The sequence below is a fragment of the Phocoena sinus genome, chromosome 3 (genome assembly GCF_008692025.1).
Source record: "Phocoena sinus isolate mPhoSin1 chromosome 3, mPhoSin1.pri, whole genome shotgun sequence".
Lineage (NCBI taxonomy): Eukaryota > Metazoa > Chordata > Mammalia > Artiodactyla > Phocoenidae > Phocoena > Phocoena sinus.
In genome coordinates this window covers 41,658,801-41,678,317 of record NC_045765.1, presented here as the reverse complement: position 1 = coordinate 41,678,317, position 19,517 = coordinate 41,658,801, and the positions used below count along the sequence as shown (strand labels likewise).

The window sequence follows — 19,517 nt, the reverse complement described above, 5'->3', positions numbered from 1 at the left end:
TCGTCTGTGCCTCTGGGCAAGGGGCCTTTGGGAAGGCAGTAACAGAAACCCACTCAAACTTGGCAAAACAAAAGTTGATTTTTGTTTGGAGACTTATTCCAAGATTCTGGACAATTCTCTGTGATCCAAACTCAAGAAAAGCAGGGGGGCCTCAGACAGGACTGGGACCCAGAACTAGGAAGGTGTTAGGAGTAGGGATTAGAGGAGCACACCGCCTGCTAAAATCCCAGAGTCCTTTTCATGACTCTAGCAAGGGGAGAGGTAATAGAAATAAACGTAAAGTCCCTTACTTTGGCCCAGTAACTGTACAAAAGTTCAAGATCTGGGAGAAATGACTTACTAAGCCATGTCTGGAAAATGCAATATTCATTAAAATAGTAATTCAAGTATCATTTAAAATTAGAATATTATTTGATTTGATCCTTTAGAAAGAATCCTGGTGAATTTCAACACCTTTCCTTGGTCAGATTGGCCATCCTCGCCTGTGGTTGGAGAAGAAACCACGGTGGTCTCTCATCGTCCCTGTGGCTTGAGCAAATCAGACAGTGAGCCAGAGGACCTGGGTGGCAAGGCAGGAGAAGGAGACTTCAGATGTGCAGGCCCCCCTTAGGCCTTCAGCTTCCTCTGGGCACAGTTTTAAATTAAACCCAGCCTCTGCCCTGCAGGGGCCTGAGGGGGATAACAATGTTCCTGAACTGATTTCTGACCCACTGTTGACCTCTTCAGCACTCAGAAAAAATGAGACAGTGGCAAGGAAATTTTGTAGTTTCCCAGTCCCAAACTCAGAGCCAGCAAAAGTGAGGAGTTGGTGGATTTGGGCTTCGATACCAGGGCCTTCCTCCTGTGAGCTTCCTTCCTCCTTACTCAGGAGTTGGCAAACTATTTTTGTGTGACCCGTAAGCTAAGGATGGTTTTTACATTTTTAAATAGCTGAGGGGGAAAGAATCAAAATAATATTTTGTGACATATGAAAAAATCAAATTTCAGTGTCCATAACTTCTGACAGCCACACCCATTCACTTACGTAGTGTCTAGGGCTGCTTTATAGCTACATCAGAGTTGAGACCACATGGTCTGCAAAGCCTAAAATATTTACTGTCTCGCCCTGTACAGAAAACATTTGCCAGCCGCAGCCTTACCTTCTGCTTCTAGGGCAGTCATTTACACTAAGGTGTGAGTGATTGATAACAGCCTAAAGTGCTAACTTGCTTTTACCCTTCAGAAGGAAATCTGGATTGCAGTAGGGGGAAAATGATATGATAAAGCCTAGAGAATTAAAGCAGGGGAGGTATCCTGGCAACAGCCTGGGGTTGGAGGAAGATGTTGGGAACAGGGAATTTCCCCTGAACCGTGATGCTTTGCTCTTCCAAGAAAAGTAAGAGGTTCTCCGCAGATGGGATCTACACTGCAGGTGGAGTGAGGGATTTTCATCACAGTTACACAGAAGAATTCACTTTTCCTCTCCTCCAAGTCTACTCACAAACAGGATGTTTCCTCACCTGCTGCTGCCTCTACTTGCCAGTAATATGGTTGTCATTTTGTATTGATTATCTTTGTGTTTTGTAATCAAAGTAGCAACCTTAACACCTCAAAGGATTGTTAAAAATTCCAGCTGCTGAGGGAATTTTACCTTCTGGTTGCAAATTATAATTCGTTCTTACCAGGCAACTTGGGCAGCACTCTTAGTTGAATGTGACAAAACCCAACTCAAATGGGTTAAGCAGAAAGGGAATTTACTGACTCATGTAAATGGAAAGCTCTGAGGTAGTTCTGGCTTCAGACATGGCTGGATTCGGGAACCAAAAGAAGCAATGTGTTCCCGGTTCTAACCCTCAGCTCTGCCTCATTCTGGGTTGACTTCAACCTTGGACAGGCTTTCCAAATGGCCCAGCAGCTCTCGGCATCTTACCCACCAGATCTTACCCAGCAATTCTTCCCCATAGTTACCAAAAAAAAAAAAAAACCAGGACTGATGCCTCTCGATTCTGATTGGCTTGGCCCAGGTCACATGCCCACTGCTGGCCAATCCCTATGTCTGGGCTATCTATATTCCCATTGGCCAGGCTGGGTCATATGCCTTTCCTTCAGCCACAGGAGATAATAGTGAGGCAGGGGTGGGTCCCCAAAGGAAAATCAGTGGGAGGCGATCTGTAGAAAAAGAGGGGATGCAAGATGGGCAAGAAAACCAGCAGCAGTGTATTATTCAGCCGTAAGTTGTAGAGTCCTTAAAACATGCATAAATAATAAATAGAAATATAGAAGACTTAAAAACACGGTGGGGCTGTGGTCCTTGATGCAGCATAAAATAAGAAAGGTTGACCTCCACCTCCAGGACTCTTTGTACCCACTTTTCTCCTCGGCCCTTCGGAGAGCCTGACCCTTGCCCCTGCCTATCCCGTCCAGAACCTGAAGCGAGTGGCAGAGGTGTGGATGGACGAGTACGCGGAGCACATCTACCAGCGCCGGCCCGAGTACCGCCACCTCTCCGCTGGAGATGTAACTGCACAGAAAAAGCTCCGCAGCTCCCTTAACTGCAAGAGTTTCAAGTGGTTTATGACCAAGATCGCCTGGGACCTGCCCAAATTCTACCCACCTGTGGAGCCCCCGGCCGCAGCGTGGGGTGAGGTGAGTCTGAAGGGCCAGGCAAGCCACATAATTGGGGCCCGGCGCAAAATGCACGTGCAGACCCCAGGTCCAGAGGTCAGAGAAAAAAGTGCCGGTAACACAGCATTGTAAATCAACTATATTTCAGTAAAAAAATTTTTTAAAAAAACAAAAACTTATCGTCATCTAAAAAGTGCCAGTAGAGGTATAAAATACAAAACTTTTTACTTTCTTTCGGTGGTCTCTTAGCCTTGTGGTGGTGTTTTTGTTTGTTTGCTTTTGAATGTTATAAGTAGAGAAAAATTAAAACTTTAAATGATTAGTGTGAATTTTACCATTCATCTTTATATTCTGCAGTACCAGTTTTAAAGGCAATGAGAGCATTTAACTTGTGCACAGTTGGTGAAATTTCACAGTCTGTATTTCAAACCTTGTCCATGCATTTGTATTTTTTACCAGAGCAGTGGAAACACTGCAGAAAACTAACTCAGCTGTTTTTATTTCACTTCTTGATAATGTACACGTCCTATCAACTGTCTCTACCTTGGGCTTACTGATGAATGAGAAAGAACTGAAGGGAAAGGAACTGTGGATTGCCCTCCTCCTTCCCTTTGCTTCTGTGCTGTTATCTTCTGCTGAAGTAGTTGGCTCATCCAGAGAAGCATCACAGAAAGGACATGATAGGGCTCCCCAGTCCCTCCTGTGTCTTTGACCAGCATTCCTCTTTGTGCAGCTGAAGCCAGTTCTGATTGGAAAGGAGGGCGTGGCCTCTGGGACATGCCAGCGCCCCCACTGAGTCACAGCCACGACACACTCACCCTGTTCTCCCTTTGAGTCCTGCTGAACTCACCTGCATGTGGGACCCCAGGATTCTGTGCTTGCAGGGACTCACAGTAGCTGTCTGTGAACTTGGCAGAAAGGAACGGCAGATGCTCACAGAGCATGTGTCACCTCTGCTCACGTGCATGCTCTATTCCCCCATCAGATTTCACTTGCAGGTTTCAAAGATAAAATTACTAGAAAGTTAAAGACAGTGACAGCAGAGCTTTAAACCAAACACAGGACTTCCCTGGTGGTGCAGTGGTTGAGAGTCCGCCTGCCAATGCAGGGGACACGGGTTCGAGCCCTGGTCCGGGAAGATCCCACATGCCACGGAGCAGCTAAGCCCATGCACCACAACTACTGAGCCTGTGCTGTAGAGCCCGCGAGCCACAACTCCTGAGCCCGCGTGCCGCAACTACTGGAGCCCATGCTCCACAACAAAGAGAAGCCCCTGCAATGAGAAGCCTGCGCAACACAACTAGAGAAAGCCCGCGAGCAGCAACAAAGACCCAGCACAGCCATAAATAAATAAATAAATGTATTAAAAAACAAACAACAAACACAGACTCTGAGTGAGGGACCCTGTGCTCTTGCCCTTGTCACACACCCATGGAGCTGGTCCTGCTGGAGGAGGCAGACAGTCTGTCACCACATCCTGGGCGTGGCTCCTGGCTCCGGTTGAGAGCACCCACTCACTTAGAGATGGATATATGGGGGCTTGTGGAGGGGAAGCATAAGCATTAGCGCTCCTGTTTTAAGTGACAGAAGTCCATTTTAAAGTGAAAAGGGTGGCTTTATTGATTCTCACAGGAAACTTGGATAGCTGTGGCTTCAGCTGTGAACACCTGGATCCAGGGAGCTCAAATGATGTCAGTCTCTTTTTCTCCTGCTTAACTGTGCTTCCTTTTGTGTTGGCCTCATGCCGCGAGTAGCAAGACTGGCTCCCAGAAGCTTCAGGCTGAGAAATCCCAAGCTTGGCCCAACCCAGCAGAAAGTAAAGACCTCTTCCCCAGTGGAGCCAGCAAAGGTCCAGGATTGAAATCTTATCCTTGGATCCTGCACCAATCACTGTGGCCATTGGAAGAAGGGGGAAGCAAGGGTAGGATGGATGCTCTGGCCACGGGATGGGCCAGGAGCCATGGCCCTGTGGAAAATCAGGGCATTTTTACCAGAGGTGGAGAGACACGCGTTGGGCCAGCAGAAACATCAGATGTTACTTGTTCAGATTCACACAGCAACTTAGAGGGACCGTTCCCAACTAAGCCATCTGCTGAGCCCCGCCCAACACCAGCATGAGTTTTCTAGACAAGGTGTCATCTTGATTTCCCTCATGAAGCTCTTCATTTCTTTGCCACTCTATTGGCTTTCTCCCCCGTGTTTGTTCAGGTCCTCCAAGAAGCAGACACCAAGATGGGACTAGACGTGCAAGAGACTTACTGGGGCAACACTTGAGGAAAGAATTGAGCAGGGAGGCGGGGAGAGCTGTCAGACTGTGAAGCTGGGGAAGAAGGGTCCCAGCCTGCAGTGAGGCTCTACTGAAGTCTGGCCGTGTTAACAGGCAGTCTTCTGGCCAAATCACCTGCCGGAGGAGCACACGTCTCGCGGGGGTGGGCCTACCTCCCTCAAACGCTGGCTGGGGGCAGCGCCGGGGAGCGTGGCCTCCTCTCGGACACGGTGGTGGATGCAGAACACGGCAGCTGGGTGGTCAGACCCCCGCAGCGGGCCATTGGAGTTGACCTTTTCTGAGCCCAGACACCCCCTACCCCTCAGTCGAACGAGGAGCCACGTCTGTGAAGTAGGAGCTACACGATGTGGTGCCAGCACCTGGCACGGTGGCTTTTGCCTGCTGTCTGTGCTGGCTGGCCACGCGATTGCCGGGGCCTCCACGCTCCCACGGCGCTCTTCCCCGCACGCCCCCACCCATCTTAGTGAGACCACTGTTGCTCTTTGGATCTTCCCATTCACCCGCCCTAAAAGGCAGAGTCTCCAAGGTCTGACAGCAAAGACCCTACAACTTTTCTAGAGTGGTTTTCAAGGCATAGTGTCTAGATCACCTGGAATGAGGGAAAAATTTGATCCCTGGACCTGTTGGGTCAAATTCTCTGGGAGAGGAGCCAGGGAATCCTCCTTTCAACAGCCCCTCCCCTCCAGGCACCGGCCACCACCCCAGGACTCTGCGTGCTCTAAGACAAAGCAGGGTTTAGCAGAGCGGCTCTGTGTTCCTTTATTGAGGGGCTGAGGGCCCGCCCACCAGCCCAGGGCAAGCTTTATTAGGATAATTCAGCACTCAGCCCATATGATGCCTCTGCCTTGTTTCCCTCCCCCCACCCCAGCAGGGGCCCAGGCAGGTATCTCGAGGTGGCTAACTGGTCCACTCTTTGCTTCTTTCTTGTCCAGATCCGCAATGTGGGCACAGGGCTTTGTGCAGACACGAAGCATGGGGCCCTGGGCTCCCCACTGAGGCTGGAGAGCTGCGTCCGGGGCCGAGGGGAGGCCGCCTGGAACAACATGCAGGTAAGGGCCGCTCCTCAGGACCAGTAGTCGGGCTCTCTGTGCCATCGCGGCCTGCAGTGCTCACTCACATGGTCAGGACTGGGAGGGAGAGGCCACGGGTCGACGATGAGTCTCGGGACTTCCCTGGTGGCGCAGTGGTTAAGAATCCACCTGCCAATGCAGGGGACAAGGGTTCGATCCCTGCTCCAGGAAGATCCCACATGCTGCGGAGCGACTAAGCCCGTGCACCACAGCTACTGAGCCTGTGCTCTAGAGCCCGCGAGCCACAACTACTCAGCCCGCGCACCACAACTACTGAGCCCATGTGCCACAGCTACTGAAGCCCGTGCACCCTAGAGCCCATGCTCCGCAACAAGAGAAGCCACCACAGTGAGAAGCCCACACACCGCAACGAAGAGTAGCCCCCGCTTGCCGCAACTAAAGAAAGCCCACACGCAGCAAAGAAGACCCAACGCAGCCAAAAATTTTAAAAAAAGACTTCATGCTTCCAATTCAGGGGGCGTGGGTTCGATCCTGGTTGGGGAGCTAAGATCTCACATAGCACGGCCAAAAAGATGAATCACAGGTCAGCCCAGGGTACGCATTATAAGAGCCTCCTGAGCACCTTGGAAAGAGGAACCCTGCACATCAGTCTGGACTATTGGTTACAAATGACAGACACCCAGCCCAAGTGGCCATCAACAGAAAGAGGGAGTTACCGGCTGGTGTCACTGAAAAGTCTAAATGATGTCATCAGGATCTCTCTAGGGTCTCAGCTCTGCTTCCCTCTCCGTTGGCTCCATTCTTAACCTGGCTGTCTTCCCACGTGGTGGCAGATGTGACCACCAGCAGCATAGGCTGCCAGCCCCTCAGTGGAAAGGCATGTCCTTCCCAAGAGTTCTGGAGAAGTCCTGGGGCTCTCACATGTTGGGTTTCCTGAGCCAGTGTTGATGGGGGTGTGATACAGTCCTCTTACTGACCTGGGCCAGGAATAATGCCTGTTCTCACCAGCCCGAGTGGAAAACACCCTGGTTCTATCAAAGAAATTGACATTGTAGTTGAAAATATTCCCACAAAGAAAATTACAGGCTCAGATAGAGTTACTGGTGAATTCTCTCAAATGCTTAAAGAAGATAAGTTACTGATTCTACAGAAACTCTTCAGGAAAAGGAGGGAATACGTCCCACCTCATTTTATGAGGCCAGCATTACCTTAATAGCAAAACCAGACTAAAACATTATAAGAAAACCACAGAGCAATATCCCTCATGAACATAATGCAAAAGTTCTAAACAAAAGTTTAGAAAATTATATCCAACAATATATGAAAAGGGTAATACATCATGGTTAAGTGTAATTTATCCCAGGAATGAATGGTTGGTTTAACATTAGAAAATTAATCAATATGATTCACCATTAACAAAATGAAAAAGAAAACCATATGATCACCTCAGCACACCTAGAAAAACCATTTGACAAAATCTAACATCCATTTCTAATAAAAACTCTCAGCAAACCAGTACTAGAAAGGAACTTCCTCAACTTGATAAAGGGCATCTGTAAAAATTCTACAGCTAACATCATATTTCATGGTAAAAATCTGAATGCTTTCCCACTAAGATCAGGAACAAAATAGGGATTCCAATCTTATCATTTCTATTTGACAGTGTTCTGGAGGTTCTAACCTGTGGCAAGAAAAAAATAATTTCATCCAGGTGGGAAGTAAAGAACAAAAACTGTCCTTATTTGCAGAGTATGTGATCATCTATGTAGAAAATTCAATAAAATCTACAGAGAAGCTACCAGAACTAATAGCTGAGTTTAGCAAAGTTGCATGATACAAAAGTAAGTTGTTTCTCTATATACTAATAATGAAGAATCAGAAGTTAAAATTAAAAACAAGCATTTACACTGACAAGAAATATGAAATAGGTGTGAAACTGACAAAAGATGTGAAAAGCCTGTGTACCGAAAACTACAAAATATTGCTGATAGAAACTAAAGAAGTTCTAAATAAATGAAGATACATACCGTGTTCATAGGTTGGTAGACTCAATAATTGATATCAATTCTATCCAAAGAAATATATAAATTCAACAGAATCCTAACATTGTAGTAGGCTTTTTTGTAAAAATTGAAAAACTGATTCTAAAATTCATATGGAAAATGGACAGGACATAGAATAGCCAAAACAAAATTTCAAAAGAAGTACAAAGTTAAAGACTAACACTGATTTCAAGATGTATCGTAAAATGTCAGTAATTAAAGGTGTCATATTGACATAAAGAAAGATAAATGGGGCTTCCCTGGTGGCGCAGTGGTTGAGAGTCCACCTGCCGATGCAGGGGACATGGGTTCGTGCCCTGGTCTGGGAACATCCCACATGCTGCGGAGCGGCTGGGCCCGTGAGCCATGGCCGCTGAGCCTGCGCATTCGGAGCCTGTGCTTCGCAACGGGAGAGGCCACAACAGTGAGAGGCCCGCGTACCGCAAAAAAAAAAAAAAGAAAGATAAATGGAACAGAATAGAGAGTCCAAAAATAGACCCACACGTATGTGGACAACCAACTTTTACAGATGTTCAAAGGAAATTTAGTGCACAAAATATAATCTTTTCAACAAGTGGTGCATATCCATATGCAAAAAAATTTTTTCAATAAATACCTTAGACTATATATAAAAATTAACTCAAAATGGAGCATTGACCTAAACATAAAACCTAAAACAAAATATTTTAGAAGAAAACATAGGCAAAGTGTTTGTGACCTTGGTAACCCAAGCCATGATTTCTTAGATACAACACCAAAAGACAATTCATAAAAGAAAAAAATTGATAAATTGGACTTCTTCAAAATGAAAAACTTCTGTTTTTTAAAAGATACTGTTGAGGGCTTCCCTGGTGGCTCAGTGGTTGAGAGTCTGCCTGCCGATGCAGAGGACACGGGTTCGTGCCCCGGTCCGGGAAGATCCCACATGCCGCAGAGCGGCTGGGCCTGTGAGCCATGGCCGTTGAGCCTGCGCGTCTGGAGCCTGTGCTCCACAATGGGAGAGGCCACAGCAGTGAGAGGCCTGAGTACCGCAAAAAAAAAAAAAAAAAAAAAAAAGTTAAAAGATACTGTTGAGAAAATAGAACAGCAAGCTACAGAGAGAAAATGTTTACAAAGCATATATCTGATAAAGAACTTATATTTAGAGTATAAAATTTCTCAAAACTTAATAAGAAAATAAACAAGGCAATTTAAAAATGGGCAAAAGGTATGTACAGACATTTTTAGCAAAGAAGGCATGTCAGTGGCAAATAAACACATCAAACATGCTTAAGTTCATAGTTATTAGAGAAATGGAAATTAAAATGATAATCTATTAAAAAGACTGACCATACCAAGGGTTGGCAAGGATGTAGATGAATTGGAACCATGCACACAGTGCTGGTGGGAGTGCGACTGGTACAACCACTTTGGAAACCAGTTTGGCAATTTCTTAGAAAGTTACACATGGATCCAGGCATCCCTTTTCAAGGGATTTATCCACGAGGGAAGAAATTATGTATACGTCCATACAATGGCTGGTACACATGTGTTCATAGCAACTCTATTTGATATAACCAAAAACTGGAAACAACCCAAATGTCCAAGAACAGGTAAACTGAGTACTATGCAGTGAAATAATACTTGACCATAACAGGGAATGAACTACTAATAAATGTTGTTATAACATGGATGAATCTCAACAGAATTGTGTTGAGTGAAATAAATCAGACAAAAAAATACATACTGTCTGATTCCTTTTATATAAAATTCTAGAAATTGTGACCTAATCTCTAGTGATGGGAAGCAGAGGAGTGATTGCCTAGGGGCATGAGGAGTGGAGAGGGACAGGAGGAAAAGATTACAGAGGCACGTGAGGGTGCTTTTGGGGTGATGGATACATCCACTACCTTGATGATGATGATGGTTTCACGGTGTCAACTATGTCAAAATGTATCACACACGGGGCTTCCCTGGTGGCGCAGTGGTTGAGAGTCCGCCTGCCGATGCAGGGGACATGGGTTCGTGCTCCGGTCCGGGAAGATCCCACGTGCTGTGGAGCGGCTAGGCCTGTGAGCCATGGCCGCTGAGCCTGCGCGTCCAGAGCCTGTGCTCCGCAACAGGAGAGGCTGCAACAGTGAAAGGCCCGCGCACCGCAAAAAAAAAAAAAAGTATCAAACTGTACACTTAAATGTGGGCAATTTATCGCATGCCAAATATTGTTCAGTAAAGCTGCTGAAAAGAAAGTTTATCGACCAAATGCCATATGTGAACCTGGTTTGGATCCTGATTCAAACAGACTGACTGTGAAAAGAGAGGTATAAGGCAGTCTGAGAACACTTGAACTCAAGATATTTGATGACATGGAAGATTCTGTGATAACTTTTCATTGTTATCATGGCATTTACTGAAGTCATGACACCTGGTGTGGTAGGATGTCCAGGATTTGCTTCAGAATAACGTTGTGGGTGGGATATGGTGAGGGAAAGCTGTAACAAGATTTGCCGTGAGTTGGTAATCCTCGAAGCTGGGTCACTGGGACAGGTGTGGTCAATAAACATTTTTCTGGACTCCTGTGTTTAAAATTCCCCATGATTACAAAAAAAGAGAGTCCCCTAGCTTTGCCGTCCATCTCACGATGTGCCTGTGTGTACAGGTGTTCACCTTCACCTGGAGAGAGGACATCCGGCCTGGAGACCCCCAGCACACCAAGAAGTTCTGCTTCGATGCCATCTCCCACACCAGCCCCGTCACCCTCTACGACTGCCACAGCATGAAGGGCAACCAGCTGTGGAAGTACCGCCAAGTAAGACAGGGTGTGGGGGGAACAGGGAAGCCTGCTCAATTTAAAAAAAAAAAATGTAATGCCTCATTCCTGCTCCCCAGAGCCCCTCCCTCACGTGTTTGTTCCACAGACCTACCATGCCGGACTCTCCAGTCATCAAGAGAAAGCAGAAATTCAACTGTTTATTTGAAGTCTCTGGAATCTTAAACGTTGGCAGCTGAGCCCATTTCTTAAAAAAAACCACCTTGAAAGCCAATGAAATTTGACTGGAGATAGGCAGTGATTAGGGCCCCGACCCGGAAGTGGCAGGCATCACTTCTGCCCGCATCCCAGTGGGCACAGCTTAGGCATGTGACAAGGCCAGCTGCAAGGGAGGCGGGCAGCGCCCACTGTGTGCTCGAGAGGAGAGCCAGACAGGTCTGCGAGCCTCCCTGCCTCCTTGCTGTTACTGCTGCTGCTGTTTGTTCACCTCCCCAGCGTGGCCCGGCTGATAACCTGCCTGTTTTGCAGGACCAGACCCTGTATCACCCCGTCAGCGGCAGTTGCATGGACTGCAGTGAACGTGACCACAGGATCTTCATGGACACCTGCAACCCCTCCTCTCCCACTCAGCAGTGGCTGTTTGAACACACCAACTCAACAGTCTTGGAAAAATTCAACAGCAACTGAGCCTTCACGTTCCCGTGGCAGGCCTGGCAGGGTCCTCTCCGGCATTCACTGCAGCCTCCCTCTCCCAAGAGAGGCAGGGCTTCTGCGGACTCGTCACATAAAAGCTGCTGACCAGCCGGGCCAGGGCAGAGGGGGCGCTTGAAGCTGGGCCAGGTGTCTGCCTGGCCCTGCAGGCCCAGAGTGGTGGAGCCGGGATAGAGAGCAGACCCCACAAGAGGCCCCGCCCAAGAGCAGAGCCTGCTGCACCCCTGGCGGCATCATGGAAATCCAGGAGAGCCTTTTCAACTTTGTCACCACGTTCCCTTGAGCATTATGCAGGAGGACTGCCAGGGCAGCCCTAGACCACCCTAAAATGAGTCCTCTGAGGCTGCCTAGCCTTCAGGTGGCTCATACATGACATTCCTGCAGAGAGAGAGGCAAATTCTGTCTGTAGGGGGGGCAGCTTTTAGCACCAGTGCCACCCATCTGCAGCAGAAGGGAAAAAGTCTTTCTCGGGGCCACTGGTTTCAGCCTTTGAATTTCTGCCTGCCCAGCGTCTGTTCTCTGGCACAGCCCCAGGAGATGCAGTCAGTCGAAAGCTGTGCCTCGGGCCCTCCGAGTGTACAATGCTGACCACTGGCCAACTGCCAGGCCTGGGGGCAGCAGCGCAACTCGCAGATATTCCTTTGCAGCCGTGGACAGACGGGATGTCTCCCCTTGCTCTCAGGGTACTCGAAATGCCTGCCCATTTTAGTGCTCTCCGGGCACAAGGACAGCCCAGCCACCAGCTTTTCAGGACTGTGTTTCAGATGGCCTTGGGCCTGTGGCACGGGCCCAGTAGAAAACCTCCAAACTAGAAATTCTGGCTGAATTTCCCTCATCAGTGCTTCCATCTCCCCCCCCCCACCCCCCACCCCTCTCTCTCTCTCTCTCTCTCTCTCTCTCTCTCTCTCTCTCTCTCTCTCTCTCTCGGCCAATTGCCTGCCTCAGGAGAGGAACAGAGGTGTGAGGTCCGGAGGCCTCCAGGGTGGACCGTGGGCAGATGCCTAGCCTCTGACTCATTGTGGTTCTGGTTCTCATATGGAATTCTAGACTTTTTAAAGAACTCTGTACTGTGATCACAAACTAAAATGCCACATAGGATTCTGGTATTCTAGCATCCAATATGGATTTCTAGGATGCTGTGATTAGTCAGCCAAATGTAAAACATTCGAGTCAGCCCCCAGCCTAGAGACAATCTGTGAAGTCCAAAGTTGGTGGTGCTGGGGGAGGGGGCAGGGGACCTGTGTCCATCAGCTCATACCAGAGGCCTTGGTGTGACACGGTCCTCAGCCCAGACCTAAAGCCCTGCCAACCTGCCACCATGGTCACACCTGCAGTGGAGAACAGATCCCAGTGTCCCATGAACAGATGTGTACCTAGCTCCATGCCGGTCCTTTGTGTTTACCTTTTGCTTTGTTAATTATGTGTCAGCCTCCCAGAGGGCTCCCAAACTAATAGGAAGTGTTTCTGTAACCAGCCTGCCACCCACTGATTCAGAAATGGAAATCGCAGTCTACAGCCCACGGCTTCTGCCAGCTAGCCCAGGAAGTCCTTGAATCAGTATTCCAATTAGAGTCGAGCCTCTCGACTGTGTTATTTACCAATGAAATAACTGAGACATAAATCTGGGAGCAGAGCCACGAATCTGCCTTTGAGATGCTGGCTGATCTCAAGGCTGTCAATTATCTGGGGAGGGAAGTAAACATTCCCGGCCACCACCACCCCGATTAAGCGTGCAGCGGGCAAAGTGTCACTTCCACTTCTGCTTCAGCACAAGCCCTGCTCTGGCCACCTGCCCGCAGGAGAGGCAGCCCCGTGCTTACAAAGCCTGCTTGTCGATCCTTGGTGTCTTTTCCAAGGGAGTGCTATATCTTTAGAAGTGGCCCTCTGTAGGAAGGAGTCGAAGATGAGACCCCTTTCAGAATCTAGGATAACAAAAGAGTGTCGCAATATGGGAGAACTGAGTTAGGATTCATCATCAGAGAGTAATTCAGCATCATTAAAATACAAACTGTGCCTTTTAAAAAGAAAAAATGCAAATGTACAGCCAATCCCTAAACTTGAATCATTTCCTAGTGCCTTGCTAGACATAAAGGGGCGGGGTTGGGGGGAGGGGAAACATTTTTGGTGGTGTGTGCAGTTCCTGTTGGATGAGTGTGTGTTTCTTAATGTCTAATTTCAAGCAGGAGGCGTTGGGCCTAGAGCAGGATCTGAGACAGCAATGCCTCCCAAGGGCCAGAGGCCAGAAGTTATTCCATTTTATGCAAATAACACCCCAAATTTAAAGGGTAACTGCATGGCTCATTTAATCTGTGGCCAAGAAGGGCCTCAGCAGCCCCTGGGAGAGGGCCCTGTTTGGAAGCCACACCTGCAGCCCCCAATCCCACGCCCAGGTGGAGGGCGGAGCAGTGGCTAGGTTTCCAAATGGTCCCACTCCAAGTGGGTGACAGGACGCATGTGGGAAGCAGGAGCCGCAGCGAGCCGTCCTCAGTCGTCCTCTTTTCCATCCTTTGGTTCTCCTTTTGAGTCTGGTTTTGCACCCTCAACAAGGGATGGGCAGGTCCTCTGAGCACTCTGGCATTTGTAATTGCTGAGCCCACATCTGTAGGTGCCGAGACTTGACATAGCCTGTAATCAAGGAAGGAAGGAGAGAAGTCCATTTGTTAACTGGCCAACTGATCGCACATACTAGCCACCCATTGTTTTGTCTTCATTTTGGAAAACCACCTGGCTCAAGGATCCAGGTCCCTGCTCCACCCCGGCTGATGCTCCGTCAAACAGCCAGGAGCCTGCGGAGGTGCTGTCAGCCAGGTAATGTGTGAGAACGTGGGCCCTTTTTCCTTTAGAGCCTTTCTTCTGAGCATGGGGTCGCAAAACAGGGTGTGGCTAGAAAGTATCATGCCTGTGTGGCCCACCAGCAGCCTTTCCAAAGGGGGACTCCAGAAACATTTTGGAATGCAAAGAGCATCTTCACTGTCAGTACAAGGCCTTGGAGGAGACGGCTAAGTGTGCAGGCACACGTGGGAAAAGCCATTCCACCTTGTGCTTCCAGTTGGAGCTTTCAACTTTTAAAACAGTCCAGGAGCTATCAGTTCCCTATTTTTGGAAGAAATAGCTCAGAGGCAGAAGGGAGTACATCCACAAAAGGGATCTGATGGGAGATACGACCTTAGGACCTGGGGAGAAAGAGCAGTTCTTGTCGAAGATGTAGTTCTTGTTGGATTCCCAAAGTCCACATTATATTCGCCACCTGCTGAATTTCTTTTTCTCCTTAAGAAATAGGTGATGTCCTTGAAGATGGCGCCATATTTCTTTCTGTGCGTCTCTACTTTTCGTCTCTGAAGTTTCAAAAGAGTGGCGAAGCACTTTACAGTCGTAACTGAGAAATCTGGACTCCTTGCTTCAGGGATCCCTTGTTTGCACAGATTGGGTGATCCTTTGTAATTCTTAGAAGGCAGTGCATTTTTAATTAAGTTTTCTGAAGATTTTTAAGTGTGGGAGAAGGGCAAGGTGTGAGTTCTGTCCTGGAATTCTTTTCTGCTTTCAACTGATGCATTTTTGTGAAAATCCAAGTAATATGTTTGTTCAAACTTGATCTTGAGCCAAGGCCCACTGTCACCTTTGGGGTGGGAGTTGGACCTACATTCCAAGCGACAAGGTCCTCTTAACATCCACTCCCAAAATGGCTTTGATTCAGCCATGCCAGCCAACAAGGTCAGGGTCCTGCTCTGTTACAGGCCTGAAGGTGGATCCCAACGGGATTACAAGCAAGGAATACTTGAGAAGTCAGACCTGGGATTCCATAGAGAAAGCTCGAGACCGCCAACCTCTCATCTCCTGCCTGGAAAAGTGAGCCTTTGTGAAGACCTGACTTACCATGTACAACTGTGATTGTGACTGTTGTTGAGTAAACCTCCAGACTTTTCTCAAATGTGGTCTCTGGCTAATTCCTTGTCCTGCGCCATTCTCCAGTCCATCGTTCCCTGTGTATTCGTCGAGCACCCGCTCAGTGCCCAGGGCCTCTGCTAGGTCCAGAATAAATTCCCAACAGCCATCGTTCTAGAGAGGAAGGCAGACCTCAAACAACTCACCACGATGATGTCAGGTGTGAATAGGGCTATGAAGGATATAAACAAGGTATTTTAGAGACTGGGGTAGGGATCAACGTGAGGTAGGATAGTCAGGGAATGCCTCTGTGAGAGCTGGATGATATGAGGAGGGTGTACGAGCCAAGAGGCAGTTTGGTGGAGGAGCATTCCGGGCAAAGGGAACAGGCAGTGCAAAGGCCCTGAGGGAGGAAGGAGTTCCGGTGTTGGAGGCACAGAAGGAGTTCCCAGACTTAGGCGAGGTAGCCCACAAAGGGTCTTACACCCAAAGACCACACCCACGAGTGGAGGATATCAGTGAAAATATGAGACAAGCTTAACTCATGTCTTCTGTTCACCCATGAGCCACAAGTCCCTGCTTACCAAAGCGTTGTGATGCTTCTGAGTATTCGATTATGTAACACCATGTAGTGGAAAGAACACTGGTTGGCCCAGCTCTGCAACAGACTCGGTGAGATCTTGGGCAAATCCTGCCCGGTAACTAGGTCCCAGTTTTACACAGTGAAGTGAGTTTTTTGATGATGCTTCCAGCGCCACCTGTGCTCCTGTGTCTGAGTCTTGGGGTGGGGCTGCAGGCGGCCATGAACAGAAGCTATCCTGGTGCTGTCGTTCAGGGCCCACTAGAGGGCGCTGTGGACCGCGGCTTGGAGAAGGCTGATTAACAGAAAGGGGGCTCTGATCGCTGGCCACTGCGGCAGGTTTGAACCCTGGAACACGAAGGTAGATACTGTCTTTTGTAACTCGTGTTGTTCGTTGTTGTTGTTGTTTGAAAAATCTTTTACCACCCATGAATTCTAAACAGTTTAATGGTTTCTTTAAAAAGATTTTACTAGGAAATAAAGGGAGGGAAGAACATTCCAGGTGTAGGGGCAGCCTGGGCAAAGACCCTGTGGGGGGAGCATGACAGGTATGAAGGTCAGTGAGGTGGAGCACAGTGGGAGAGACGAGACGAGAAGGAGGGGCAAACCGAGCCAGGCCCTGCGGGGCCTTGCGGGCCGTGTTTTTTTTTTTTTTTGCGGTACACGGGGCTCTCACTGTTGTGGCCTCTCCGGTTGCGGAGCACAGGCTCCGGACGCGCAGGCTCAGCGACCATGGCTCACGGGCCTAGCCGCTCCGCGGCATGTGGGATCTTCCCGGACCGGGGCACGAACCCGTGTCCCCTGCATCAGCAGGTGGACTCTCAACCACTGCGCCACAAGGGAAGCCCCACTGATCTTTATTTTAAAAGCAGCAGGAACCATTAAAGGGTTTGGGCAGAGTGAGAGCGTCAGTTGTGACTTTGACGGACATCTAGAGCCAGAAATGAGTTGCTCAAGGTGCTAGGCATGTACTAGGCACCTGGAGCCCGCAGAGTGAGAAACAAATCCAGCGCAACTGGCCCTCAGGTGCTCTTCAAAGTCACTGACAGCTGAGGCGGGCGACGGGAGAAGATCACGTTTCTCATCCATTTTAGTTCCTCATCCTCCCAAGTCTGCAAGCGAGAGGAGAATCCAAGGTAAAAAAGCGCTTAGCTGGACACACAGTGGGAGCTCTTTTGTGTTGTTGGCATACTTATTGGGAAACAGATTCAGAGAATTTGCCAGTGTGCTCAAAGGTTTGCATTTTTCTTTTCTCGCGGTGGGGTTGGGACTTCGGGGCTCCTGGCACTTAGGACTCAATAAGTATTTGATGAATGGACAAATGGATGAATAATCTAGTTTCAGATTACACTTCAGGCCTTTTTTTCCTCCACTCTCAGCCCACATATCCTATAGTGAGTTCTACCATGTTTGCTATATGCTGTGTGCCCTTGAGAAAGTCCCTTCTCCTCCCTGGGCCTCAGATTCTCCTTGCAACCATAAGAAGAAGGGGAGCAAATTAGATAACGGTCAACCCGGAATCTTCTAGTTCCACAAATCTTGCATCCAGTATTTTGCAATGGCCCAGATTGTGTTAAGGATTTATTTTCCAAGTTCAGCTACGGGATGAGATCCCCTCCTGGTTCTATTATTGGTGTCTCCCTCCCGCGAGCTTCTGGCCTTCTGGTGAAGTGGGTCCAGGACTCAGCATCCAAAGCTTCCTTCCTGCAGCTGCTCACAGCTCTGCCAATCTCCGGCCTCAGGCAGCTGGCTCCTCTTTTGTTCACCCTCAATGCCTGGGCTGCCCAGCTTGGCAATACCTGGCGTCCCGAATGGTGCTCAGGGCAGCCTGCGGCTCTTGCCTTCAAGTCTGACTTGATTCAGGTTGGCAGGCTGACAGCCCTGGGCACACTTCACACCCACTCTCACACACACAACGCCATAGAAACAAAAGAACACACGGTGAGCCCTCAGAAAAAGCAGGTTTCTTAGCAACTTTACAGCCTTCGCTCATGAGCTACTTGAAATTGAAGCAGCAGCTTCTGATCTCCTGCCAGCTCCTGCCTGGCGATGGGGAGAAGGGGATGGTGGGTCTGTCTTTGCTGGAGCTGAGATCTCAGCTTCCCCACCGCTGGCCTATCAGTCAGCCTGGGAGGCAGAGGCCTAAATTCCAGATTTGTCCAGGCTCTAGGAGAGTCCTCACTACGGTTGCTTCACAGCTACAGCTGCAGAATTCAATCAACAAACCATACTGAAACATGTACTGTGGGCTCGTGGTGGTCCATGCTCTGTGCCCAGAGTGGTTGATCCCAGCTCTGTCCTCGGCCCTGGAAAAAGACAGGTAAATAAGGGACCACCTGCAACCTCTAGAGCCTAGTGATGAGAACAAACAAGGACACAGACAGGTGAGAAGAGAATAACTTGATTCCTGCTGCACTGCCTACAGGTTGCAGTTTGCACTATTTTACACCTTGCAGCTTTACCCCAGGCCTTTAGAATAAAACCCAAACTTTTTTAGCCAGGCCCAAAAGGTCCTTTGGAGCTGGCCCCTGCCTGCTTCTCCATCACGTCCTAACAGGGCTTAGGTGCCCACACAGGCCAAGGCTTTCCCACCTCCAGACCCCGCTGGTCCCTCTGCTTGGAATGTTCTCCACCTGCTCTGCAGCTTCTTTTCACCCTTTGGGTCTCAGCCCAACTGTCACCTCACCCAAGAGGCTTCTCTATCAAGAACAGGCCCACACACATCATTCACTCATTCTCAGCACCTCTGTAGCCCCCCTCCTCACACTTATCCTAATAACGCAGTCCGTTGTCGTGATTCACAGCAGTTTTGTTCTCTAAAGTCACCACGGACACTAAATGAGCGAATACAGACCCATCGCTCCTAGGGAAAGCACAGGATTAGGTTCCTGCCAGCCTCTGGTCACCACATTGTCATCAAGCCATCAATACATAACCTTGTTTTACGTGCATTTCTGTTTAAAGACACTTCATTTCATATAGATCATTAATCCATTCACATTGAACTCACAGCCAACAACACTATAACTCATGCCTCAATGAAACTTACCTAACATATATCTTTTCTCCGTCAGGCACATCCCAGCCTTCTGTGCTTAGGAACGCTAGGCAGTACCTCAGCACTATGCTTACAGGGCATTTTAAACCAAAGCCATCAACTAAAGCACAAAAATGTAAACAGTGCAACACAGAATAAGATGGCAAGAAGGACTTTTGTCTACAGTGCGAGAGCTGAATTGACCTCAGCTGGGAACATGCGTGGTGGGTGACCCCAATTTTTCTCCACTCTACACATGCACACGTCCAGAAGTGACCTCAAAAGTGCAGCAAGTATCGGCTTTGAGGTTACAAGTACATTTTAGTGAGTAGGCAAATTTGCAAACACAAAATTAGCAAGTGAGGATTATTTTAATTATTAGTCATTTTATTCCTTCATTTAGGTGTTTGATGTCTTTCTCCTCCACTGGACTTCATGAGGGTAATGCTCTTTCTGTACTGCTCAGCATTTTATCCCCAGCTCTTAGCAGAACTGATTTGGACTTTGGAAATTGTTGAGCTATTGTTGAACCAAATACCTGTCTCTGGAATTTTTGTTTTGTGAGATTTATTAATACTCATGATTTATGTCACTGTT

The 19,517-nt window shown here is 48.4% G+C and overlaps 1 protein-coding gene across 6 annotated transcripts in view; it reads left to right on the top strand.

Annotated features, from left to right (window-relative positions):
- GALNT10 (polypeptide N-acetylgalactosaminyltransferase 10) overlaps nt 1–15,349 on the top strand; it is a 227,358-nt gene extending 212,009 nt beyond the window's left edge. For 5 of the 6 annotated variants that reach the window (XM_032626928.1, XM_032626929.1, XM_032626930.1 and 2 more), the window contains 4 exons: nt 2,404–2,625; nt 5,824–5,940; nt 10,600–10,749; nt 11,239–15,349. In XM_032626928.1, coding sequence (XP_032482819.1) covers nt 2,404–2,625; nt 5,824–5,940; nt 10,600–10,749; nt 11,239–11,397 — 648 coding nt within the window. In that variant the 3' untranslated portion in view covers nt 11,398–15,349. The remainder of the gene's footprint in view (nt 1–2,403; nt 2,626–5,823; nt 5,941–10,599; nt 10,750–11,238) is intronic. The other variant, XR_004349224.1, reaches the window with a different exon arrangement.
- The last annotated feature ends 4,168 nt before the right edge of the window (nt 15,350–19,517 follow it).